At 44.0% G+C, this 27,669-nt stretch overlaps 1 protein-coding gene across 5 annotated transcripts in view; it reads left to right on the plus strand.

The window, feature by feature from the left end:
- The window catches only part of efr3a (EFR3 homolog A (S. cerevisiae)), a 160,964-nt gene that overhangs the window by 89,170 nt on the left and 44,125 nt on the right, over window positions 1-27,669 (plus strand). For all 5 annotated transcript variants that reach the window (XM_036004731.1, XM_036004728.1, XM_036004729.1 and 2 more), the window contains one exon: window positions 15,384-15,527. In XM_036004731.1, the coding sequence (XP_035860624.1) occupies window positions 15,384-15,527 (144 nt within the window). The remainder of the gene's footprint in view (window positions 1-15,383; window positions 15,528-27,669) is intronic.

Below are 27,669 nucleotides of genomic sequence, written 5' to 3' on the forward strand. Positions count from 1 at the left end.
CGGAGCGCCGGCTGAAGGAATATAAACTCTCCCCGTCTAAACTCGAGCCCGGGGATTTAAAGCCTGGGCTCGCTCTCGCCTCCACACAGCTCAGTCCTCATTATATCCACTCAACCCTCAAACCAGGCCTGTAGGAAGAAATCTCACTGGGGAGTTTATCCCCCCTCCTCATGAGACTGAGGACGTTGTTCTGCCGTCACTGGTGTTTGAGGATGAGGAAGATTTATGGAAAAGATCAATAAGTCAGGACAGGGAGCTTATTATATATAGTTTGGTGTCTGCACGTCTCAGCTGTCTCCTCACCTATTACTCCTTTTGCCATTCTTCACCTGTTCTTTCTTTCTTTTCCAGTTGACTCCTCTCCTTTCTGTTCTCCTCTCCTCTCCTCTTCTTCTCGTCTCCCATATAAAAAAATTCCTTTGAATTGCATTTCATTTCAAACCTTTATTTAAAACTCAGGGCCCATTGAGGGCTGAGTGCACAGTATGCAATTCAGCAAATTACATTACATAATATACTCAATAACTAGATTGAACAATGGCAAAGGGTATGGCATCACTTCCTCGTATATATTAAAGGCCTATTGCAATAAAAAGGTGTTTCAGGAAATTATAGATTTGATTCAATTACAAGAGGTGCTGTTTCAAGGGTATATGTTTTAGATTTTTGATGTTTTTTTTATTCTTTGTTCTTTGTGTGTTGTTGTTCTTGGATTTATTTTAGAATACTGTATGAAGACTATCTGAATGTGTATGGAAAGATGTTAATGAATACTTACTTACTCGTCTCCTCTACTCGTCTCCTCTCTTGTCTCTCCTCTCTCCTCTCCTTTCTTGACTCCTCTCTCCTCTCCTCTCTTGTCTCCTCTCTCCTCTCCTCTCTTGTCTCCTCTCTAATCTCCTCTCTCCTCTCCTCTACTCTCTCCTCTCTCCTCTCTTGTCTCTCCTCTCTCCTCTCCTTTCTTGACTCCTCTCTCCTCTCCTCTACTCGTCTCCTCTCTTGTCTCTCCTCTCTCCTCTCCTTTCTTGACTCCTCTCTCCTCTCCTCTCTTGTCTCCTCTCTCCTCTCCTCTCTTGTCTCCTCTCTTGTCTCCTCTCTTCTCTCCTCTCCTCTCTCCTCTCTCCTCTCTTCTCTCTTGTCTCTCCTCTCTCCTCTCCTTTCTTGACTCCTCTCTCCTCTCCTCTCTTGTCTCCTCTCTCCTCTCCTCTCTTGTCTCCTCTCTCGTCTCCTCTCTCCTCTCCTCTCTTGTCTCCTCTCTTGTCTCCTCTCTTGTCTCCTCTCTCCTCTCTTGTCTCCTCTCTCCTCTCTTGTCTCCTCTCTTGTCTCCTCTCTCCTCTCTTGTCTCTCCTCTCCTCTCTTGTCTCCTCTCTCCTCTCCTCTCTTGTCTCCTCTCTTGTCTCCTCTCTTGTCTCCTCTCTTGTCTCCTCTCTCCTCTCTTGTCTCCTCTCTCCTCTCTTGTCTCCTCTCTTGTCTCCTCTCTCCTCTCTTGTCTCTCCTCTCCTCTCTTGTCTCCTCTCTCCTCTCCTCTCTTGTCTCCTCTCTCCTCACCTCTCTCCTCTCCTCCCTTGTCTCCTCTCTCCTCTCCTCTTTTGTCTCCTCTCTTGTCTCTCCTCTCCTTTCTTGTCTCCTCTCTTGTCTCCTCTCTCCTCTCTTGTCTCCTCTCTTGTCTCCTCTCTCCTCACCTGTCTTGTCTCCTCTCTTGTCTATCCTGTCTCCTCTCCTCTCTTGTCTCCTCTCTCCTCTCTTGTCTCCTCTCTCCTCACCTGTCTTGTCTCCTCTCTTGTCTATCCTGTCTCCTCTCCTCTCTTGTCTCCTCTCTCCTCACCTGTCTTGTCTCCTCTCTTGTCTATCCTGTCTCCTCTCCTCTCTTGTCTCCTCTCTCATCACCTCTCTTGTCTCCTCTCTTGTTTCTCCTCACCTCTCTTGTCTCCTCTCTCCTCTCCTCTCTTGTCTCCTCTCTCCTCTCTTGTCTCCTCTCTTGTCTCTCCTCTCCTCTCTTGTCTCCTCTCTCCCCACCTATCTTGTCTCTTCTCTTGTCTATCCTGTCTCCTCTCCTCTCTTGTCTCCTCTCTCCCCACCTATCTTGTCTCTTCTCTTGTCTATCCTGGCTCCTCTCCTCTCTTGTCTCCTCTACTCTCCTTACTCTCATCGTGGCTGCTTCTCTCCATCTCATTCGGGTGGTTTCCATGTGAACAAAAAGCTATTTTTGGACCCTGTTTATTTCTTCTTCTTTCTTTCTATCCCTCCCTGTGTTTTTCTTCTTCCTCTTCTGCTTGCGCTCCACAAGTGCCAACACCTCCCTCCATCACATGTGGAGAATCTTAGGAGTTAGGGTGTGATCCGACCTGTGCCGATGTCTCCATGTCATTATGTGGTGTTGGAGGGGCTTCACGCCCACAGTTGTCACAGGCAGGCTCTTTCCTGCCTGCGTCAGCTGCCCGACGGTCCGGCAAAACCACAGGACTTTCCATTCAATTAGAATGGGGGCGTCGACTTCAAGGCACCTAATCCTAACCATTGCCTAATCCTAGTGGCTTCCAGGCAGCGCTGCCTGGAAGACGACGTTGGGGGCTTAAAACACCAAACACCGGTGTGTTTAGGCTGCGGCGGGGGTTGCCGCAGGGGGGGGCACTCAAAAAAACGCAGCGGTCCTGCAGTGAAAAGATGAGACTGACTCAACTTTTGGAAAAACACAACCCTCTAAATTAAAATAAGTTCACCCCCTCAACAAAAAAACATGTCATTTTAAGTTCACTGTGGTGTAAAGCCAGTTCAGAAAATGAACGGAGTAAAAAGTTGACGGTCACTGCCTCTCCAAAGTTGACACGGCTCTCTCGCACCTTTTCTCGTTAACTTTGAGATCTCTCAGAGGCTTCAGCACACCACCCACTCATGCTCAGCAGAAGTTAAAATTAATCTGACTGTAGCCCTGCACAGAGTCCCAAGTTTTAATGACTATGTCTGCCTTTTTATGCAGCTAATATTTCAATTTTTTCATAATGTGTTCCTAATCCACAATATTTCAGTTTTTCTCTTCTACTGTTTGAGACAGCAGTGATCCAGAACGCACCTTTTTTCTAGACGTAAATCACTTTCGTCAACAATGTTATCATTAATTAATTTCACAGACAAATATATATAATGATTTGACGTCCCCTAATACTGTATCTGAAGTCTCTTTTATAGACCTTAGTGGTCCCCTAATACTGTATCTGAAGTCTCTTTATATAGGCCTTAGTGGTCCCCTAATACTGTATCTGAAGTCTCTTTATATAGACCTTAGTGGTCCCCTAATACTGTATCTGAAGTCTCTTTTATATAGACCTTAGTGGTCCCCTAATACTGTATCTGAAGTCTCTTTTATATAGACCTTAGTGGTCTCCTAATACTGTATCTGAAGTCTCTTTTATATAGACCTTAGTGGTCCCCTAATACTGTATCTGAAGTCTTTTTTATATAGACCTTAGTGGTCCCCTAATACTGTATCTGAAGTCTCTTTTATATAGACCTTAGTGGTCCCCTAATACTGTATCTGAAGTCTCTTTTATATAGACCTTAGTGGTCCCCTAATACTGTATCTGAAGTCTCTTTTATATAGACCTTAGTGGTCTCCTAATACTGTATCTGAAGTCTCTTTTATATAGACCTTAGTGGTCCTCTAATACTGTATCTGAAGTCTCTTTTATATAGACCTTAGTGGTCCTCTAATACTGTATCTGAAGTATCTTTCCCGAAATTCAGCCTTGGTGCAGAATTCCAGCCACTAGAGCCAGTCCCACAATGAGCTTTCCTTAGGATGTACCATTTCTGTGTCTGTAGCTATTGAGGAGGAGAGAGGGGGGGCAAGGTGGAGGGTGGGGGTGTGGCCTTGACCAACTGCCACTTTGCTCGTGTTCAAGCCATGATGTCAAGGCTTGCAAGGTGTAAACCGAGCCCTGGGTATCCTGCTTTGTCTTTGAGAAAATGAAAGCTCAGATGGGCAGATCTGGAATCTTCCCTTTATGACGTCATAAGGAGGAAGGTTATCTCCCCTTTCTCTGCTTTGCCCGCCCAGAGAATTTGGCCCACCCATGAGAAAGAGATTATGGCTTGAAAACAAGCAAAGTGGCAGTTGGTCAAGGCCACACCCCCACTCTCCACCTTGCATCCCCCTCTCCTCCTCAATAGCATTTAAAGCTACAGACACAGAAATTGTGGAACTGGCTCTAGTGGCTGTAATTCTGCACCAAGGCTGAATTTTGGGAAAGAGACTTGAGATACAGTATTAGGGGACCACTAAGGTCTATATAAAAGAGACTTCAGATACAGTATTAGGGGACCACTAAGGTCTATATAAAAGAGACTTCAGATACAGTATTAGGGGACCACTAAGGTCTATATAAAAGAGACTTCAGATACAGTATTAGGAGACCACTAAGGTCTATATAAAAGAGACTTCAGATACAGTATTAGGGGACCACTAAGGCCTATATAAACGCATCAAAAAAGCAGCATGTCATAGGACTTTTAAAACAATACTTAGAGTTGTCTTATCCCCTTGACTTGTGCATGGCTAAATTTCTTGGCACTTTACCGTCAACTACTGTTGATCAGCAGGATTGGTTAAAACCTCATGTAAAAGACCTCTGCAGTCAGTGTGTGCACCTGGGTCCTCATCCCTGTGTGTGTGCAGAGCAGCTTTGTTAGTGGAGAAATGCGTCAAACCTGCTGATAACATCTGGGGGGCTATATAAACATACATTTTGGTTCACAAAAAGCAAATTCGGGCTCTCCTTTTTTAACTAACAGGCTTTCTCTTTGATGAAAAGTGTCACACTATGCATCAAAGAAATCTCCTTGAGAACAACCTTCCCCAACTGTGGACATCATTAGCACATTTTCTTTTAAATGATGCCAGGTAGCCTGCAAGCTTTCCGAGCTGGAACTGTAACAATTCAAAAGCCTGTCCTTCAGCAGGAAACAACCTCAGAACGCAGACCACCAGGACAAATGTGTCCTTTGGATTGACCCTGTGGAGTCTAATCCAACAGTCCTGCAATAAATCCTCCCTTCAAGAAGGTTAAAATGTTCGGAGTTGATTCATTTTAAGGCTCAGACACACCAACCCGACGGACTAGTCAGTCGGCTCCGGTCGGTCCAAAAAGTGCCTCAAGTTCCTTGAGCGTACGTTCTGCGCGTGCGCAAGACGTAATACGTCTCCATAACAGCAGGCAGTGCTAATCTGTATTGTCGCCCAAAAAATGAAAACCGGCATCTGATTGGACGAACGCGTCACGTGGGTCTCGCTTCTCCCGAATTTCAAAGCCGATCATAATGGTGGCTCGTTCGGAATACGATCTCGTATTTTACGAAAATAGTTCACCGAAACGTGTTTCTGAAAACATTTTAAGAGAGAACTAGGCCGTGCAGTTGCTGAATCTGTCTGTTTTTTTGATCGATAAAGGTCAGTTTGAAAGATTTTCTTCAGATTTTGAGAGGCGTTCGTCACGCTCATCCCGCTCGTCATTTCCCCTAAGTGTTTTAACATAAGTGCACTGATTTGCTAGTCAAGGGCTAGCAGTCCACCAATCAGATTGGTCATTGAGTCCGACTGCCCACTGGCCGATTCAACAAGTCAAATTAAAGCCAACGGCTCCTCCGACTGATGAAGGCACTGAACACATCGAACAGACTTGAGTCACCGACCTCGACAGAACATTTTCAAATGTCAAAAGATTATACTTTTTACTATATTGCAATAATGATGATAGTTACAGTAGGTTTCTTCTTCCTTCCCTTTTTCTCCTGCTTTTAACAGTCCAGTCAACACATCTAATCTTTCACGATTAAAATGGAAGTACAGTTTTCACATAATCCAAATATAATTGGATATTATTGCATATACTCCGTGCGTTCATCACTGCTGGGAACATTTCTGCATTAATGGCCACATCCCAGCCGTTTCTAATGGTCTTCCTGCAACTTAACGAGCGGATCGTTCAGTCAGATCTAAAGCTGGAAGTCTATTGTTTAAAGGAGGAGAAGCAGGATGTGTGAGGTTCAACAGAAAGGACACATCGTTAAATATTAAAATCTAACTTGAACTTCAAATCTGGCCATTGCTGTGTTGGCTCATTTCTAGGTAGCTGTACAGGTTGTTACAGGTTATTGAATACCAACTCTTAAATCAACATTTCTACAAATCATCAAGTGAGTCGCTACTGATTGGTTAGTGCAAAACAAAATAACTCATGGTAACGTTAGTAGCTTAGTCTCAGAGAACGAGAAGACCCAATCAGGAGGAGAAACGTTGGCGTCAGTGTCGGTGTTGCCAAAGGTCTCCGTTTGCGGCTGTTGAGACTGAAACACAACCCCGCAGATTCCAAACCAAAACGGGTCAGAAGTGTTTCCAAATGTCTCCGGTTTAGAGGCTCGGAAACACCAGAGCAGGGGGAATGAGAGGGGGAAACGCCAGAGCAGGGGGAGTGAGAGGGGGTGAAACACCAGAGCATGGGGAATGAGAGGGGGAAACACCAGAGCAGGGGGAATGAGAGGGGGAAACGCCAGAGCAGGGGGAGTGAGAGGGGGTGAAACACCAGAGCAGGGGGAATGAGAGGGGGAAACGCCAGAGCAGGGGGTAGTGAGAGGGGGTGAAACGCCAGAGCAGGGGGAATGAGAGGGGGGAGACACCAGAGTAGGGGGAATGAGAGGGGGAAACACCAGAGCAGGGGGAATGAGAGGGGGAAACGCCAGAGCAGGGGGGAATGATAGGGGGAAACACCAGAGCAGGGGTAATGAGAGGGGGAAACGCCAGAGCAGGGGGAATGAGAGGGGGGAGACACCAGAGTAGGGGGAATGAGAGGGGGAAACGCCAGAGCAGGGGGAATGAGAGGGGGAAACGCCAGAGCAGGGGGGAATGATAGGGGGGAAACACCAGAGCAGGGGGAATGAGAGGAGGGAGACACCAGAGCAGGGGGAATGAGAGGGGGAAACGCCAGAGCAGGGGGAATGAGAGGGAGAAACGCCAGAGCAGGGGGAATGAGAGGGGGAAACGTAGCAGAAGATATTGGTTTTTAAACTAAAACGTAGCGATGTAAATGTAGCCTCTGTAAAGGGACATGGATCAGCATCAAGTTCTCATGATCTCTTAAAGGGAATCGGAGGTTTCTCCCATGCAGCAGACAAACCCCTGATGGGAGGAGTTTATTAGTCCGCTGTGTGATCCTAAGTGTCACTCCTGCTCAATATCATTAAAAATGTCATGGAGAAATAAAGGAGGGGGATGCCTGTTGAAGTGATGCATCTCCTCCCACAATCAAAAGTTCAAACTGCATGGTTATTATCATGCTTGTCATCTGTAATCATGCAGCGTCCATCACATTGTTATGTCGCCTCTTTCACACGTCTGCAATCACGCGCAGCTCCATGCAATCGCAGCACGCAGAGTCAGAATGAAAATAAGTCCGAAGTAATTGACTTTTCCCTCCAGTCTGTCTGGTGTCTCTGCCTCTTCCATCATCAATTCATGACTAAATGACTGTTCATCATCCGTGGTAAGCAACTGAAGAAGAAAGCCGCCACTTTTTCCGCTTTATTTCAGACAGTAGATACACAGGAAAGGTGGGAGAGAGATGGGGGGGTGACACGCAGCAAAGGGCCGCAGATCGGATTCGTACCTGTGCTGCTGCAAAGGACTCAGCCTACGTGGGGTGCACGCTCTTATTGGGTGAGCTAGAGGTCGCCCCAACCGCCGCTCTTTTATCTCAAGGAAGAGACGACAAAGCTGGACGTTTACTGGTAACGTTTTAGATCTCTGAGAAGTTTTAGCCACGCAAGCAGCAACTTTAAAAAAAACAAATCTCTTGCCATGAAATGTTACGGTCCACAGAGGATGAATTTAGAATTTTTGTGGAGCACAGTAATTGTAAGTATTGTAGTATGTAGGTATTTTTGATATTATAGTTAGAATAATGTTTAACCCTTGTGTTGTCCTCCCGTGTTGAGTTTGTCCGTGCAAACGGCAGCTGGACATTAGTTCTGATGCTGTTGCCACAGTTGTCTGCAAATTAAGGTTGACCTCCGTTTTCTCAATCAGCTCAGCACCACTGCACAAAATGTCCATCAGCAGATTTGTATGACTCAGCGCTCGCCAAGACATCCCAGTCACACGTCGGGCCTCTGAGGGAATAACTGCTCCAGAGCAAGAACCCTGTTTACTTGTGTTATTGTTTTTTTGTTTTTGTTTTTTTTACAAATTTGCTACACATAATGTCCCCCAAACACAGCAGTGGTCAGTTTGCCCCACGGCAGCTTGTTGTGGGCTTTCTAATCGAGCCTCGGCGGACCCGGTGGGAAGCCGCGGTCAAGGGCATTTGATTTTGTTAATTGCTTCTCAGGGTAGGCGGACGTGGGTGGCGTGCAGAAACTAGAGGCGGCGGCTGAGAGAACGAAGAAAAGCTCTCCTTGATTCACAATGAAATGCGTGCTTGTGTTGTTCCACAGCGCGCACGTGCGCACACAGACACAAAAGCACATACACACACACATACACACACACACACACACTCACACACACACACACACACTCACACCAACATGCACGCACGCACGCACGCACACACACACACACACACACACACACACACACACACACACTGTATTATATTTCCAGGCAGCCACCTTGAAGATGACTTTGACTTCTTTTCTTAATTCTCTTCATCACTGACGTCACATATATCATCTTTCTCTGCACCTTTGTTTCTTCTAACCTCTTTTAACCCGACTGATAAAATACACTCATTTCAGAAAAATACATGACTAATTCTCCAAAAAAAAATAATGAAATGATCCTCATAGTATTTTTTTAGTCATTTTAAACTAATGATTGTGAAGAGTTGATAGAAAATGAGGGAGAGAGAAAGAGATGCAACAAAGAACCCGAGACATTGAGCTTCATGGTCGACATTACAACCCCTTATTTACATTTGTGACCCTAATATCACTGCCTCTGAAATTCACACTGACATAATAACCACAAAGAGACCCTTACATTCCCCAGTTCATCACACACAGTTGCATGTCAAATTTAAATCTTGCACATCAAGAATACAGCAGGCCGGTACAGACAAGCACTCCTTGCTTTTTCTCCCCATGTACCAACACTAAACTTCAGATTCTGCCACAAAGCTTTACATATAGTCCTTCCTTAGAAGCTCTTTATTGTGTATTTGCTATTGGGGCTCCCAAATTGTGGAATAACCTCCCTGTACTCGTGAAATTCCCCCAATGTTTAAGGTTTCTAAACCTTAATTTTTTAAATTGTAATAAATAATGTTTTTGGTCCATCTTTATCAGTGTAAGGCCACGTTTGAGGCGGTGTGAGAGTCCCGTACAGGAAACAGGAAACATCACTGCCTCTATCTCTGCCACAAGAAAGTTTTAAAACACCAAACGCAAGCACTGAACTGCCCGGGAGTTTGTGTAACAGCTGAATGTTTCCTGCAACGACAAAGCACTCGCTATGGCTCGCTCATCTCTTTACTTTCTCTCTCTCTCCTGGGAAAGGAAGCTGCCTTCAAGTGCGGTCAGAAAAGTTTAAATCTATAAACCGATCTGACCGAAACCAGTAGTTGTGAAATATGAAGTCTATTTGTGCTTTGTTGGGGGGTTTAAGAACACAACAGGACGTCACACAAATGGACCGTTTCATTGACATCTCTCTTCATAGTCATAGTGAGAGAAACAAAGTGTCTCCCCTGTTCTTTCTGACCACGGTGGGAAATCTGTAGCGGGAAAAGTTAACCCTCTCCTTGATTTCATCTTATTTATGGAGTACATGTCTCCACGTACCTAGCTACGGTGTAGGGTCGTGTCTCCACACCTACGTACCTAGCTACGGCATAGGTTTGTGTCTCCACACCTACGTACCTAGCTACGGCGTAGGTTTGTGTCTCCACACCTACGTACCTAGCTACGGCGTAGGGTCGTGTCTCCACGTACCTAGCTACGGCGTAGGGTCGTGTCTCCACGTACCTACGTACCTAGCTACGGCGTAGGGTCGTGTCTCCACGTACCTACGTACCTAAGTACCTAGCTACAGCGTAGGGTCGTGTCTCCACGTACCTAAGTACCTAGCTACAGCGTAGGTTCGTGTCTCCACGTACCTACGTACCTAAGTACCTAGCTACAGCGTAGGTTCGTGTCTCCACGTACCTATGTACCTAGCTACGGCGTAGGTTCGTGTCTCCATGTACCTACGTACCTAGCTACGGCGTAGGTTCGTGTCTCCACGTACCTAAGTACCTAGCTACGGCGTAGGTTCGTGTCTCCACGTACCTAGCTACAGCGTAGGTTCGTGTCTCCACGTACCTACGTACCTAAGTACCTAGCTACAGCGTAGGTTCGTGTCTCTACGTACCTACGTACCTAGCTACAGTGTAGGTTCGTGTCTCCACGTACCTACGTACCTAAGTACCTAGCTACAGCGTAGGTTCGTGTCTCTACGTACCTACGTACCTAGCTACAGTGTAGGTTCGTGTCTCCACGTACCTACGTACCTAGCTATGGCGTAGGTTCGTGTCTCCACGTACCTAAGTACCTAGCTACGGCGTAGGTTCGTGTCTCCTCGTACCTACGTACCTAGCTACGGCGTAGGTTTGTGTCTCCACGTACCTAGCTACGGCGTAGGTTCGTGTCTCTACGTACCTACGTACCTAGCTACGGCGTAGGTTTGTGTCTCCACGTACCTAGCTACGGCATAGGTTCGTGTCTCTACGTACCTAAGTACCTAGCTACGGCGTAGGTTCGTGTCTCCACGTACCTAAGTACCTAGCTACGGCGTAGGTTCGTGTCTCCACGTACCTAAGTACCTAGCTACGGCGTAGGTTCGTGTCTCCACGTACCTAGCTACAGCGTAGGTTCGTGTCTCCACGTACCTAAGTACCTAGCTACGGCGTAGGTTCGTGTCTCCACGTACCTAGCTACGACGTAGGTTCGTGTCTCCACGTACCTAAGTACCTAGCTACGGCGTAGGTTCGTGTCTCCACGTACCTAACTACGTCGTAGATTTTACGCTGAAGTATAAATCACGCTTAAGGAAACACCAACTCCCTCACTGGCTACGTCGCAGGTCGTTGAATTGTGTCCCTGTTTCCTTCACTTGCTTCCCTTCCTCGCTTCATTCAAGGTCAGTTACCAAAAAAATTAAGAAGGCCTTTAATTCATTTAAAAGTACACTGTCTTGAGCCTTCCTCAGGGTGTAGTAAACCTTACAACCATCGGTCAAAGCACAAAATACTTGGCTCTTGTATTATTCCACCATGTGTTTAGTCTCTGTGTTTTGTTTCTCCTGACAGTGAAGCACTTTGTAATGTAGTTTTGAAACCCCCCCTAGAACAAAACTCACTATTAATAATAATAATTTAGTCACCTTCGCGTCCAAATATTCAAAGCCTTGGCAGCATTTTCTTTACAGCCACACCATTCCATTAAGTTAGACATTTCTCTATACGCTGTGCATCATTTCCTTTGATTCATCATAACATGCGGTAAATGGAGCCTGCCGGATCCTCTCTAGAATTTAAATGCTACGTCTGCCTGGTTGAACCATGTCCTGTAGTCCCCAGGAAGACTTTATTCCTTAACTGTGTATTTTGCTCATCCTATTTGGCCACTTCATTAAGCATGCACAGTTTATTTTTCTATGAGAGATTTTTCATTTTTTCTGTCTCTCATGTCCCTGCACATAACAAGCAATAAGCATTTCATTTCCCCCGAACCGCCTGTGTGGGCCGACAGCAATTGCATTGTTTTCCCTCTCGAGACCCGGCTGCCTTCAGTCCATCTGTGACCGGGCTTATTGCCGCAGAAGTGATTTACTATTGCATTATTTTATCAATATAATGCATAACGGTGTCCTGCCATGACTGTGGATTCTTGACAACTGCAGGAAATGACAAACCTGTACACGAGACGTTTTGTTTTCTATTCTCGTATGCAGAGCTGCAGGATCAGTTGCAGAGGAAATCAAAAGCAAAGTATTTGTTTACAGAAAAAGGCAGTATTGGACATTTGTTTAAAGGCTCAAAATATTCCCATTTACACTTTGTTTATAGGTGACTAGGGATGGTTATCAATACCGATACTGCTTATCAATACCGATACTACTGCTACTACTACTACTACTACTACTACTGTAATTTGGTGCAAAAAATAAAGATCATTGAAACCATTCAAGGTATTTCATTTCTTACTTTTTTGCAACTTGTTTTGTATATATATAATGAGGGAGGATTAATTGCTAGAAAAGGTCTGGTAAAGCAAAGATAAACCATACTAGATTAGTTTTATCTGGATGTTCTTTCACAGTTTTTACTGTGACTTATAGGGCCCTATCTTGTGACCGGTGCAGCGCAAAGCCCGACCGAAGTGTCTTTGCTAGTTCAAGACCAGTTGTCAGTTTCCGGTCCAGCGCCCACGCCGTTTAAATAACAAATGCACCTGCGCCCATCTGTGGCCCATGGGCGTGCTGGTCTTACAGGGAGGTGTGTTCAGGTGCATTCTGGGCGTATTGCTATCTTGAGGCAGCGGGAAGTGATCGCGCCATTGACCAACAAAAACCTGGTCTAAAGTCCATAACGCAGCATTTCATTGTTATTTTAACAGCAAATTAGTAAAATGCGCCCGCACACTATGCTTGTTACACACACGGGGACGCACAGCAGCACACACACATGCAGAAGATTACAAATAAAAATATTACGGTGCAAATCCTCCATCATAACAGCAATGCTCCAAGGTCCAAACGCGCCTGGCTTTTAAAGGGAATGGGAGATGATCTCTGATTGGTTTATTGAATGTTACGCCCCAAACACCCCTCTGATTAATGAAGACACTAAGTACAACCCTTTAGAACCATGCGCCCGGTGCACAGACCCTTTTTTCCACCGTCAAACTAGCAAAAGTGGATTTGGACACGCCCTAAACGCACCTGCGCCAGATGCTTCACGCCGTGCGCTTAGATCGTTAAAATAGGGCCCCATAAACAGTTTTGTGTACATGCGAACAGACAGGAAGCTAGAGGCTGTCATCAAAACAGGAAGGAAGTGGTAAAGTAGTAAAGCCCGCCTCATGTATGATTTGATGATTTTTGATTGGCTGCCTGAGCCAAATGGGACATTGACAAGCAGTGCGACTCCACGGCTCCCGCTGAAAAGTTGAGAATATTTTACCTTTTATGTGCGTCTAAAAACCGCTAGAAAAATGAAACGAAAGAAACACACACCGGGGTCGCGATGCCCTTACATTCATCCATGGTGAAAAGATATAGTAAAAAACAAATCCATATCGGATCACTCCAATAAAGAACGCTGTCAATTGGAGAACTTGATTATATTTTTGGGCTTTTATTGCCTTTATTTAATAGGACAGATTAAGATAGGAAAGTGGGATGGCAAATAAGGGGGATGGCATGCAGCAGAGGACTATGGGTCGGAATAAAACCCGTGGCCGCTGCGGTAAGGACTGAGCCTTGGCACATTGGGCGGGCTCTTCCAGGCGAGCCACCAGGGCGCCTCAGAACTCAAATATTTTAACCCACCCCTAGTTTCTAGCGACGTTTCTCGGTGTGATTAGACACTTTACAATTATATAACAGAACATCCCAAACAATACTTCAGGTAACAAGTTTTTCACAAGCTAAACTTTTATATTGGACTCATAATACCTGAAGTATAAAATTGCATTGTTTGCTCCTTATTTTTATTTTTTTTGCAGTGTGCAGCTCTCCTCTCACCCGCTTCAGTCCGTCAAGATGCTTATTTAATTTCTGTTGACAGTCCACCCCCTCGCTGTCTTTCTTCCTCTGTATCATAAATCTTGAAGCTTTCATATTTGTGTTTGTCATTTGATTTCACTGCCTTTATCAAACGGGCTGTGGCTAGAGGGGATACAGCTACGGCGTTCAGGCGAGAAAGAAGTGGCCACGACAGTTAAGGAATAAGATCGTGTACAGCGCCGTACCACACCGGGAGTGTGTTTCCCCCTCTCATTCCCCCTGCTCTGGCGTTTCCCCCTCTCATTCCCCCTGCTCTGGCGTTTTCCCCTCTCATTCCCCCTGCTCTGGCGTTTCCCCCTCTCATTCCCCCTGCTCTGGCGTTTCCGAGCCCCTAAACCGGAGACATTTGGAAACACTTGTGAGCCGTTTTGGTTTGGAATCTGCGAAACCAAACGGAGACCTTTGGCCACACCGACACTGACGCCAACGTTTCTCCTCCTGAGTGGGTCTTATCGGTCACAACGTCTCGCTCTCTGAGACTAAAGCTACAAACGTTACCATGGCAACTACCAGCAACGGGCGGAGTCTCCACGCTGCTTCCTGTTTATGCCCAGTATACCAGACTATTGATGAGATATTTTGGTTTGGGCGTGTTAGTTTAAACAGAGATTAGTTCTTCTACTGCAGCTAAAAACACTTGTGTGCACGGAGATCGCTTTCGGCTCAAAACCCAGCTTTAAAAAACCAAAACGTAGCAAATTAAATGTAGCCTGAGAAAAACACACAAAAACTGCCGGTTCCAGCTTGGCTTATAACTAGAAACTATTTCTTGCCCACACATTTTTGCGGCAGTGTTCCTATCTCCTGATGTAGACTGATTGACTATACACACACACACACACACACACACCCCACACCCCACTATCTGATTGAGGCTGGTCGATACTCTTTCATTTGATTCCTTCTTTATTTTCCAGCTGCTTTGATTGATTTCTTTTCACTCTCTCCTCCGCCTTTAGTCCGTCATTCTTTACTCATTCTCTCTCTCTGTCTCTCTCTCTCTCCATTCATCTCTCATATCCTGAAGCTTTCTCCTTTCTGTTTTTCTCTCCCTCTGAATGTTATTGCACTCTGCACTCTTATACCCCCTCTCTGTCTCTTCACAGATTCTTTGTGTGCAATATGAAGAATTGATTCTTGGCTTGTTGTCATTGCTTCTTAGCTTCTTCAGGATATTTTTTTTTTTTCTTTCTGACGAATTGAATCGGAGCTGTTTTTCATTCCTTTAAACTTGATTTTAGGAGATTGTAAATGTTTGAATACGCTAACACAGCAGTGATTTACCATCCTTTTTATATCTTCTCCGAACACTCACTGTCTGGTTTCTTTTTTTTTCTTTTCCTACTGCTTAAAGAAATGATGCGAGCATGGGTCTCTTAGTTTCTTTTTTCTGTGCAGCTTTTTAGAAAACAGCTTTTATATATATATCTTTTCGGAAAGCTTAGTCTGGTTTCTTTCTTTTCTTTTTCTTGCTGCTCAGGAAAAGATGCGAGCATGCGTTTCCTAGTTTCTTTTTTCTCTTTGTGGATACACTTTCTAACCCGTCTGTCCGTGTGTCTCTGTCTGACAGGGCGGGGCACCCCAGCACGCCTTCAGGGTCAGTGAGTCAGGACGGCGAGGAAAACCCGGCGGCCTTGGCGGAGAGCTGCTTCCGGGAGCTGCTGGGCCGGGCCGCCTACGGCAACATGAACAACGCCGTCCGGCCCGTGCTGGTGTGAGTACCTCAACGTTAGAGAGACTGCAAACAGTGGTTTTACTTCAGTGGATCTGGAACAAAATAGAGATGGGCCGATACCATTCCTGGCTTCTCGATACCAATTTGGATACCTGAACTTGCGTATCAGCCAATACCAGTCTGTCATATATTTGATGATGTTTTAACAGCTGTATACTACTATCCCTGTATGGGTGTGATATGATTTCTATCTTTGTTGTACAGTTTGGCTCAGGTTAAAGGACAAATCCGGCGCAAAATTAACTTAGGGTTTAATAACACATGTGCAAACTGCTAATTAGCTTATAATGCTAGTCGTCGGGCCGCTTAAAGTAAAAAAATCGCTATTTCTATACCATTAACAAGGCTCAAAATAGCACCACACTTCCACGGTAGCATGATGAAGGTCCCTACATGTAAACCGAAGGATTGAGAACTTTGTAAGTGTACAGACAGTTTATTAAAAAGATACATATGGGCGGGCGCCATCTTGGGAAAACAGTCACGACCAGTCGAACGACAAACGCTGTGCGACCAGTAACCAGTAACATATGCTGCGTTCCAGACGCAATTTTTAGCCCGTAAGTTACGACTTCAAGTCACGACTTGGTAGCGTTCCAGGGTTCAGGTTAGGCTACCTAACGTTAACGTTAGCTAGCAGCTACCTAACACTGACGTTAGCTAGCGCTAGCTGATACTAGAGATTTCTAGTCGGCAACATATTTTGGGCTTCATTTAATAAACATAACCTGTAGTAGTACACAATCGTATGTGTATTGTTTTGATTACAATGTGCGGAATTACTTTACGTTGCCTATTTATGTCTATTTATTTCTATTTGTCACTGTTAATCACCGGCGTCTGTACAGCATCAACAGGGGTCGCCATTGTTGTTTATGTGTGTGTGACGTCAAAAACTGTAACTGGGAGAACAACCATCTGGTACCAGTTCACGGGGAGTAAGTTACGGGTTTGACTGCCGTTCCAGGGCACTTTCACGGGCAGAAGGTTGTGAAAACATGAGTTACGGGTTGCCTGGAACGCAGCAATAGCTCAAGCACGACGTTTGTCGTTCAACTGGTCGTGACTGTTTTCCCAAGATGGCGCCCGCCTGTATACGTGAACGGTACTGTCTTTCTAAACTATCTTTTTACTTTACCAGTGCCCCAACGACTAGCTTCATAAGCTAATTAGCTGTTTGCGCTAAACTGGTCACATTCGATTAGCATGAAAACGTATCCCAGAGAACGGTCGACTCGGTGCACATGTGGTATTAACCCCTACGTACATTTCGTGCCGGATTTGTCCTTTAAACTCTTTGTGAAACATGAACAAAAACTTTATTTTACTATCCAGTTGAGTCATAGCGGAAAAAGAACACAAATCAACTAAAGTAGATTTTCTTCTGAGCTAAATTACGTGGTATCAGATCGGTGGATAAACTCCAGTTCTTTCTCATACCGTTATCAGCATTGTAGGCTTTTCCGATACTGGTATTGTATCGGACTGTGATGTAACCACATGGGTAGCAGCAACATGGGCACCTCTCCAGCTACCAGTCCCCAAACGGACCAAAGTACGGATTGTGGACTGGTAGCTGGAGAGGTGCCAGTTCACCTCCCGGGCACTGACAAGGTGCTCTTGAGCAAGGCACCAAACCCCCAGCTGCTCGGGGGCGCCTGTCCAGCAGTCGCAGCCCCCCCCTCACTCTGACATCTCTCCATTTTGTGCATGTATAGGACCTGAGCATGTGTGAGTATTTCAGGCCTGTGTGTCTAACAAAACAGTATGTGAACATATTGTACCCCCCCCCCCTTGGGGATCAATTAAGTAAAAATGAGGAGCATTATGTAAGCAGATTAGATGATGTCAACTTTTCAGAGACATTTGTGCAACAGAACTCCTCAAATGTGGTGTTTTTAAATCAGTTATAGAACCATGTTTTAGCCCATTTACAACACATTGTTCTTTACATCACAGCTGGTCATTTTTTTTCCAGCCCTTGGTTTTTCACTAATTATAATACAATTTGAAACCAATTAGCAGACTCTCGAAACAACGCATTCTCATGAACAGGTTTGTCCCATAAAGTACGGAAATGTTTGCACAACAATTTATATGAATGAACTGCGAAACAGGCAAGACGTGCTGCAGATATGTAACTCATCACTCTGTGTTTTCGATGAAGAAATATTATGACACCACACAACACATAATAAAACTCAAAAATGTACATTGTGTCTGCCTGGAAGGGAGGAAACGTGCGTTAAAAAGTCTCTACAGCAGAAGTAATGTGAGATATACAGTACAAGTAGGTAATGTAACGAAGAAGGCACAGAGCTGTACATTACTTAAACGTTCTTTTACAAAACGTCATAATCCAAACCACAGAGGTGGACTATGTCACACTGCATGCCAGTTATTATGTATTCAGCTTGTATGCAATATTTACTTCACATTCCTGTTGTTTTATCCAAACAGTGGCTGCTGTTTTTTCCTCTGCGTTTCCATCTCTTCACGACCATAAAGCCTCCTGTACACTGGCTGCGTGGCGTGAGCGTGTCAGCTGCGTGGCGTGTCCGTTTTTATTTCGGCTCCCATGGTAACAGGTTAGAGCTTACACACTCCCTGCGTGACACGCACATCTCAGGCGCAAAACGCGTGCATGCTAGAAATAGGACCGACGCCTATTTTTCAGGCGACACGCAAGCGTGTTGGAAGCGTTTCCAGGCAACGTAGAATAGGAAAAGATGTTTATATGTCATTTAGACACAAATACATATTAATAAATGACATGTTGATGTTTGAAAGTCTCTAGGTTTTGACATAAATGCAGATATAAATGTAATTTAAAAAATTTTCAAATATTGCACCTGTCAATACAGAAGGAAATATTCTGTAGCCTATTTTGCCGTCAACACTGCCGACTTTGTCTTTGCTGTGATCAAATCAGTATATATTTATGTTTAACATGAAGTATACTACTGACAGACAAGGCTAGCAGCAGCAGCGCCGCGTCAGACACGTTTCTGGTGTGCATAGACCGAAAACGCCACGCAACTGAGACGCAACAGAAATGCCGCGCTCGTGCCACGTGTGTGCAGGAGACCTTAAGATATCGTTGTTCAGCTGCTGCTCCTGCAGTGTTGCCATAGTTGTAAGGTTTCTTTGGAGCTCTCTTATGTTTTAGTTAGTTGTTTGTGTCAGAGCCTGAGGGTGTCTGTCTGCTTCTACCCGCATATTTTCATTTCCTGTAGTTGGCCGGGATGGTAGAGGCGCAAGATTAATTTTCAGGCTTCTCTGCGTCGTTATTTAGTTCAAATCTCTATGTTTTCATCTAAACTAAGAAAGTAAAGGCGGAAATAAAAGCAGGGTTAGATTGAAACTGCGCCAAACATGCCTGATGTGAACGCAAAGGTATTCTTTTTTTTATATCAAGGAAATGTCCACAAAGATCTTCCTCCTCCTTCTCACTGTGCAGCGTATCCATTCATAACCTGCTTTATTACATATTGGAGTCACGACACAGACAGCCGGAGAGGGGACAGGACAGTATAACAAACACACACACACACACACACACACACACACACACACACACACACGCACAGAAACATACTTGCCTTTTGTCTTCTTCCACTCACATTCATTTACACACACACACACACACACACAGACACAGACACATAAACACACCTCCAGACGGACACACACGCACAAACTCACTCGCAGCCACACACACACACACACACACACACACACACACACACACACACACACACACACACACACACACACAGACAGACAGACATATAAACACACCTCCAGACGGACACACACGCACACAGAAACATACTTGCCTTTTGTCTTCTTCCACTCACATTTATTTACACAGACACACACACACACACACACACACACACACACACACACACACCCAGACATATAAAGACACCTCCAGACGGACACATATACTGGTCCTTTTTTCTTCTTCCATTTACATTAATTTTGTCACACACATACATACACACACACACACACACACACACACACAAACTCACACAGACGGACACACGCACACAAAGAAACATACTTGCCTTTGTTCTTCTTCCACTTACATTCATTTTGTCACACACACACACACACACACACACACACACACACTCTTTCCCCCCACACAGAGGAAATGAAATAAGCTCTCTTATCACACATGCGGCTGCCTTGTGAGCGTGGCACACCACCGACAGCCTCTCTGTCTCCTGGGATTTAAATGTTCCTGTTGCTGCTCCCATTGGCCGCTTTGCCCCGACACTCAGCACGCTTCGCATAAATTGGACAATTACCGAGTCAACGGCGGAGCCCCGCTGAGATTTCCTGTGTTACTGTGTGTTTCTGCTCCGCTGAGCCGCTCAGAGTGCCGACCTCACCTCGCTGCTGTTTTCCCGGCAGCTTCAGGAGGGAAAGGCTCATGCAGATATTTAAATTAGTGTGTTTTTCTGTTTAATATTTTTAGCCTCGCTAGCAGTGTGGCTCCAGGGACGGGGATGTCACTCTGTTAGTTAGTATGCTGGTCCAACAGTTTGAGAGTCAAAATGATCAACATGTATTGGATGGATTGCTTGTAAATTGTGTGAAGACATTCATATTCTTTAGAGCCGTAGTTCCCAAACTTTTGCACATCAAGGACTCTTAAAATGACACAAATTAGACCACAGACCCCCCCCATTATATTTGATAAGATTTTGACCCCCATCTGATAGGATTTTTGCTTTTAAGCCTGGTTCACAAGGGACGATTTTAAAATTGTCGGCCGATTTTCCAATCCTGAGAACCCCACACACGGCGATAAAAAAATCACGGTCTAACAGTTTTGGTCGTACAGTGCAGAAGCGATTTGACTCCCAGGTCAGACGGGAAATCTCGCAAAATCCCTCGAGATCAAACGTGACTTCAGAGTAAACAATCATGGCGGACGAAGAGGATGCAGTGGCAATAGTCTGTAGTTTGTTTTTAACCGAAAAAAAACGTTATCACAGGTCGACGAGTTGGTCCTCCATCTCCGACGTCCACCGGACTTTCTGGTGCGCCATGCCGCCGGCTGTTTTGATGTTGTTTCCCGGTGCTTTCCTCGCCGCCTCGGCACCTCGCTTTCTGATTGGCTACACGCCACAGTCCACAGCCTGCGTGCTCGTTTGTCCCCGGGGGACACCACACACGAGGAGAAATCGGGCCAAAACAATCCAACATGTTGGATATCCCCGATTTGAGATCGGAGCGGTCCCGACGTCCTTCTGAGCAGACGAGAGCAGTCTTAACACACCACACACGGCAGGAATATCTGATCAGATTATTTTACGATAATCGGAGCATCCTTAAGATTGTCAGAAGGGGTGAATCGGGGCTAAAATCGGCCTAATTATCCTGCCGTATGAACCAGGCTTTAGATGTTTTATTACAGATAGTGTATTTAACAAAAAGGTCTATCTCTGAAGGGATCCTTTCCATAATGTTGTCAGACACTTAGAATAATAATCTGAGCCTGTCAGTGGTAAAAACAGAACTTTTAATGGACGGAAATCGACAATGTACTGTACATTTGCCCCATAGGGTTACATTGCAGCATGTTTCGCGGCTGCCGACTGCAGCAATGTTGCCTAAAACTGGACCAGTTTCATAGGTTGTTGTTCCCATCAGTCACTTAGAAACAAAACACATGGGGAAATAGGGTCCAGGTTGAAGATACGGAATTTACCATAGACATCCGGCCCCTCACAAATTTTGATCCGGCCCGCATATCAATTTAGGTTCACAATAGATTGTGGCCCGTCTAGTTGTGCGCCAAATCAATAAGATTGGAAACTGTAATTACGCGACACTCAAAGCAGAATTTCGCAGATTGACTTCGTGACAAAGAAATTCCCCAGAAGCAGAGAGTTTTGCATATTCAGGCTGTGAAACAGGTTGCTGTGAGTCGGCTGTGTGGTAGCCTACTTTTAAAAATGTAACCATTGTTTTGAATGATTTGCTAAACTCTATGATGGCGGGTGGTCCCTCATTTCTAAGATTTTTCGTAAAATTAGGCCTTATGTTCCCACAGCCCTATGGTCCCACATTTCTAAGAATTTTCTTAAAATTAGGCCCTATCTTCCCACATTTCTAGGACATTTTCAAAATTAGGTCTTGTGTTCCTACATTTCCCTTCAATTTAAGCCCTATCAATCCACATCATTTTTTGCGGTTAGGGGGATCAAATCTGATACAAATTTTTGAAAAAGGAACTGTGGGAACATAGGGCCTAATTTTGAAAAACAGCTTAGAAATTTGGGAACATAGGGCTGTGGGAACATAGGCATGCTCCCATGATAGCAAAGGAACTTTTTTCCTGGCTTTTTTAGGGCTTTATGTCAACGAAACTGTAACTATAATGACAAGACTATATGAGACATGCAGTAAGATATTTGACTTTTTCAGTTAAATAAAAGCATGTCAATAAACTCTACATGTCTGGCCCTTGATGTGATTCTTATTTTCCAGTGTGGCTCTTAGTGAATTTGATTTTGACAGCCCTGGATACAACTAAAGGTACTGTCAATAAATTGCATTGGACATTTCGTGCTGTGGACTGACACTATGTGAACAGGACAGATATTGAGTGCAACCGTAGAATAAGCTTTAGTTCCAGCATCACTTAAACGTTACAATCAATAGCGAGGCCCCTTGAGGTCTGAGCAATAATGGCCTGACAATTTATGCAACGTCTGTCACAACAGAGTGGTATAAAGAACAGAGAGAGAAGGGAAGGGCATTTAGGCAATAAGAGACAAAGAAAAGTGTACAGGTGTTGTGTCCAGTTGGGAAATATCATTTGTTATAGTAGACTCTTTCAGATCTTCAGCTTTGTCAGTCATTTGCATGAACTTAGTTGCCTCCGATGATGAGAATAAACAGGTTACAGACACAGTTAATAAAGTTTTTTCAGACTATGAAATTAGGGATGTCCCAATCCCGATCGCAAGTATCGGATCGGAGCTGATACCTGCATTTTTAAACTGATCAGCAGTCACACTGATCACGGCAGAACACTCACAAGTATCTTGATTTTATATGTGAGTTTTACAAAAAAGTTAGCTGCACTGACTAAAATCTTTTAGTTGCTTTCTTTAGCTATTTTTGTAAAAAAAAATAAAAACGGTGTACATCGGGTATTGGCAAGACTGGGGATCGCCAGATATTCAATATTGTAAAAAGTGGATCGTTTCGGGGGCCAAAAAAGCCGGGACACCCCTAAAATGAAACATACGTCAGCGACACCAAGCTTTGCGGTTTGTGATTAGGAAGAGAGAGCCTTACTGTCGAGATGTGGCCTGAGTTTTCCATTTTTGGGAAGTGTAAGAAGTCTTGACCGTGCCATGTAGAGACTAAATCAGTGTTGTCAGTAATCCCCTTTGAGTTTGTTTAGCTTGACTGACCTCAGTGAGTTTCTGTTGTAATTGTTGGTGATTGAGACTTGCAGGCCTGTTGTTTGTGATGGCTGCCGCTAATCAATTCGAGATCACTCGAGAGGCTTCCCAGAAACCACTTTGACACACTTTGATTGATGGGACTTTCAACTGCTGATTGGGAGAAAACGCTAAAAGAAATCTGCAGCTCAGTTCCTGAGTTTGACGACGTTGCTAGGGCTGTAACTAACGATTGATTTCCTTGTTGAATAACCTGTTGGTTATGTTCTGGATGAATGGATCAGTTGTTTGGTCTCTAAAAATCTGATCAGTGTTTCCCAAGATGACGTCCTCAAATGTCTTGTTTTGTCCACAACTCAAATATATTCAGTTTACTGTCACAGAGGAGAGAAGAAACTAGAACATATTCATATTTGGAGCTGGAAGCTGGAATCAGAATTGTTTTAAACTGAAACAGATTAATGGATTATCAAAACGGTTGTCGATTAATTTAATAGTTGGCTAGTAGTTACTCTTTAAGTCCTGTTCAGACCAAAGATTCCCGAGACGAGTGTAAACTTTGAACTTCTTCCAATGCGTCAGTCTGCAGCATTCTGAAACCTCCTAGTTTACACCAATGAGACGAGACAGTGTATCACCTCCATAGCAACAACTCTTTGTACTTCCGTTCTAACTGGTTAACTTCTTGCAGTTCTAGTTTTATTTTATTTTAGTTAGTTTTGCAAACAGACATTACAGTTTTAGTTTAGTTATCGTTTTTTTGTAGTGCCTCGTTTTTATTTTTAATTCAGTTAACGACAATGTTTTTTCCCACCTAGTTTTCGTTATTTCGTTCGTTTTCGTTAACGATTATAACCTTGCTGGAGACTTGACCAGCTGACTTCTCTATTGGCTGTAGAAACAGGAGACGTCTCTTACGTTCTAAAACCAGCCTCTGGAGACTCAACCAGCTGACTTCTCTATTGGCTGTAGAAACAGGAGACGTCTCTTACGTTCTAAAACCAGCCTCTGGAGACTCCACCAGCTGAGTGGCAGCGTCACCATCAGCTGGTGTGCGTTGAGCTGAGACGGGCCAGTTCAGACCGCTGAAATTTTCCAAAACGGTTTCATCTTGTATCGAATCTTTGGTCTGAACTGGGCTTAAGGAACCAAAGATTGGTTCCAATTTGTGCGCCTGCTCTACCCACTGACCCAACCCGGCCACATACAATGAATATTTTTGTCTTTCTGCGATTCATAGACAGGGTTTTTACTGTTGTTTTTCTATGACTCGTGAGTTGTAAATAAGTGGAGCTGCAGAAACGGTAACCAACTGTTGCTTGCTAATTCAATCTGGGACAAGCCTCTTAAAGCTGCCATTCACAATTAATTACATAATAATATTACTGCGACTGCTTGACATCTGTAGGGCCTTCTAAAGAACCGAGCTGCATTTAATCATTTTTCCTCCCTTCAGTTTCCTTTTTGCCTCAGAGCTTTTTCAGTTAATTTGTTGGCAAATCAGCGTCTTCATTTGCTCTTTTCTCCTTCCTGCAAACAGACCTTGATCAAACCTCAAAAAATCTATTTTTATTATTATTATAGATTATCTATAAGAATCTATTTCCAGGCACCCAATTGGAGATCGTATCCACAGATCTCTCCTTTTTAATGTTTCTCATTTTTCTCCTTCAATAGCAGTAGTGGCTCCTGCCATTTCTTTCTTCACCGTCAAATGGAACTTGTGAGCTTGTATTTTTAACTTAGGAAAGTCATTTTGGGAAATGTGCTTATGCTCTTTCTTTCTGAGAGTGAGATGAGAAAATTAGAATCAGTCTTTCATTTTTTCCCAGAGCCAGGCTAGCTGTTTCCCTCTGCCTCCAGTCTTTATGCTAAGCTATGCTAACAACAGCCTGACTTCAGAGTGCTATCCGTCTTCTTATTTTAATCTTGAAAAGAAAGCAAATGAGCGTGTTTTTCAGAATCCATGTTAATTTATTGCTTTGAGAGTGTTGCTCAGAGCCTGCGTTCCACTCAAGCAGTGTTCTGCATCCGAATGAAAACGCAAAACACACTGAAGCGCTTTCAAGAACATGCCAAATGTTCGATAGCCTAGCGGTTACAAACAGGCTCAGTAGTGAACGACGGATTCAGTGTGTTTGCGTTTATCACCATATCTGTGTCCAAAATGTTGAAAAAAAAAAAAACTAGAGCAAACAAATACATAACAAGTAATAAGTTTAGGCACCAAAACGACTAGTTCAGTTTAGGAAAAAGATCGTGGTTTAGATTAAAACACAGGAAACGCATCTCGGGGGCGATAGTCCTCGTGATGGGCATCGGTTCATATTTTAGATGTATTTAGCCCCAGTAATTTATTGGATTGAGTGTTGATTCCAGTTTGCAGCGTATGTCTATCCAGTCAGGTTTGTTTCTCTCTCTCACACACACACACACACACACACACACACACACACACACACACACACCTGCCTTCAGACTCGCTGGCATCCTGCTCCCCCTGCAGGCCTTCTGTTTTCTGTTTTCTTTTTGCTTTCTTTCTTTCTTTCTGTCTTTCTTTCTTGCCTGCTTTCTTGCTTTCTTTCTTTCTCTTGCTTTCTTTCTTTCTCTTGCTTTCTTTCTTTCTCTTGCTTTATTGCATGCTTTCTTTCTTTCTTACATTTCTTTTTTGTTTGCTTCAGTGGTGATATCAGAGTGACAGATAAAGTGCCCCGGTGGGTAAACCAGACAGGTAACTAAGTGCTGATGTGTCTAAAAGTCTCCTGATGGAGAGGAATCTGAAAAGTGACACCAGGGTTTCAGCGCTTCAGTCGGCAGCAGCGAAACAAGCTACAATGTAAGTTAACAGGACAATTGTGCAGCTCGTATTTATGTTCACAAAAGTGCTTGTTTTGCCACTGACAGACTCAGATTATTATGCTAAGTGTCTGACAACATTATGGAAAGGATTTCTAAGGAGGTCTACCTTTCTGTTAAAGAGTAAGATCCTTTTTTTAAACATCAAAACATTTGTGAAATTGAGTTCGCTAAACCAATAGACTGTATATAGAATGGACCGACAGATCCCGTGTCTCTGGACAGAGACCAGTCAAGGATATTAGAAGATCTTTTCCGGTGCTGGCTGAGCGTTACTGAGCAGCCTCCAACTGAGCTTGAAGACGTAGATGTGACGTGAGCAACCTGTCTGAAAGTTGGAAGTCTTCTGGTAGCTGTGCCAAGAGAAATCTCAATCATTCCCAATCTAGCAGAGACGGAGAGCGTAGGTATATGTAAGGAGATAACATAGACACAGGCTAATTATTGATCACTAAAATGATAGTTAACATTAGTAATTAAACTTAAACAGCTAATGGAAGTCCAAATTGCCTGCGAGCTTCTCCTGTACGATACGGTAATTCCTCTACTATGCGACAGTAAGTCGCGTGGTTATGACCCAATCGTTAGCCTATTTTTATTAAAACGTCTGCTACGGAGCCATAACGTGAGGTACAAGGTAATGGAGCCTTTTATACACTTATAAACGTGTTTCTTTAGAAATAAACAATGGACAAATAGTCTTTAAACGCTTCAGATCTAAAATGATTCGCTGTCAAAGTGGCGCCAAAATGAATGGGAGTCAATGGGATGCTAATGGGAGGTGATGGCTTGGTAGCATCAAAATGGCGCCATAGGAGGTATGCGTTGTGAGGAGAAGCTTACCCCCTTGGCTAAACCAACCAGACTCCATGTAAATAAACATCATTTTAGCATTGTAAAATACACTTTATTCAAAGTCGACAGAAACAAAATAAAACAATGAAAAGCCGTTTTGGGTCGTCTTTCCACTTTTCCAACCATCACAACTCTAATTTTGGTTGAAATAAACACATAGTTTACAGATTTACCTGTGAAGATATGTTGGCTCTATACACGCTAAAAGTATTGTTTTTTTAAATGGAGTCTGGTGGGTTTAGCGCTAGCAACTTAAGAGCTGTTTCTGGTTAAACAGAAAGATCTTATAGAGGTTTTAAAGGTCTATCTCTGAAGGGATCCTTTCCATAATGTTGTCAGATACTTAGAATATTAATCGGAGCCTGTCAGTGCCAAAACGAGCACTTTTGTGAAAGTAAATACAAGCTGGACAATACAACTTAAATTGTAGCTTGTTTCGCCGCTGCCGACTGCAGCGATCTCGCTTAATACTGGACCAATGTCAAAGATTGTTGTTCCCATCAGTCACTTAGACACAAAAACATAGGAAAATAGGTCAAAGTTCCAGGTCCAGGTAGTTACCCTTTAATGCTATCGTCTCATATCGATCGCGGGCCCCTGAAGTGAATCAAATTGAGTTCGTATCATGGCAGATACCAGCATTTATCTTATCGCTGTCCAAATAATTGATATAATATTATATCGTGATAGAACTTGAGATGTAAATATATAAATGACTTGTGTATATATAATGGCTTTATGCAGGTGCAACCGAACAGAACTGAATACGTTTGTCACTGCAGTCTTTAATGTTTCTCTCCATTAAACAGCTGATGTGCTTCTGTCTGTGTGAGAAATCAGTTCTCCTGCAGAGAGGAGGAAGGGGAAGCGTCTTCAGACTATAAATAGCAGGGATTGGGGTTAACAGGGAGGGGGGAGGAGGGTTTTGGGGGTTTGGATTGACGTCATGTTGGTTCCCATACAACCAGCTT

This window comes from Sander lucioperca, chromosome 9, assembly GCF_008315115.2.
Source record: "Sander lucioperca isolate FBNREF2018 chromosome 9, SLUC_FBN_1.2, whole genome shotgun sequence".
In the NCBI taxonomy this organism is placed as follows: domain Eukaryota; kingdom Metazoa; phylum Chordata; class Actinopteri; order Perciformes; family Percidae; genus Sander; species Sander lucioperca.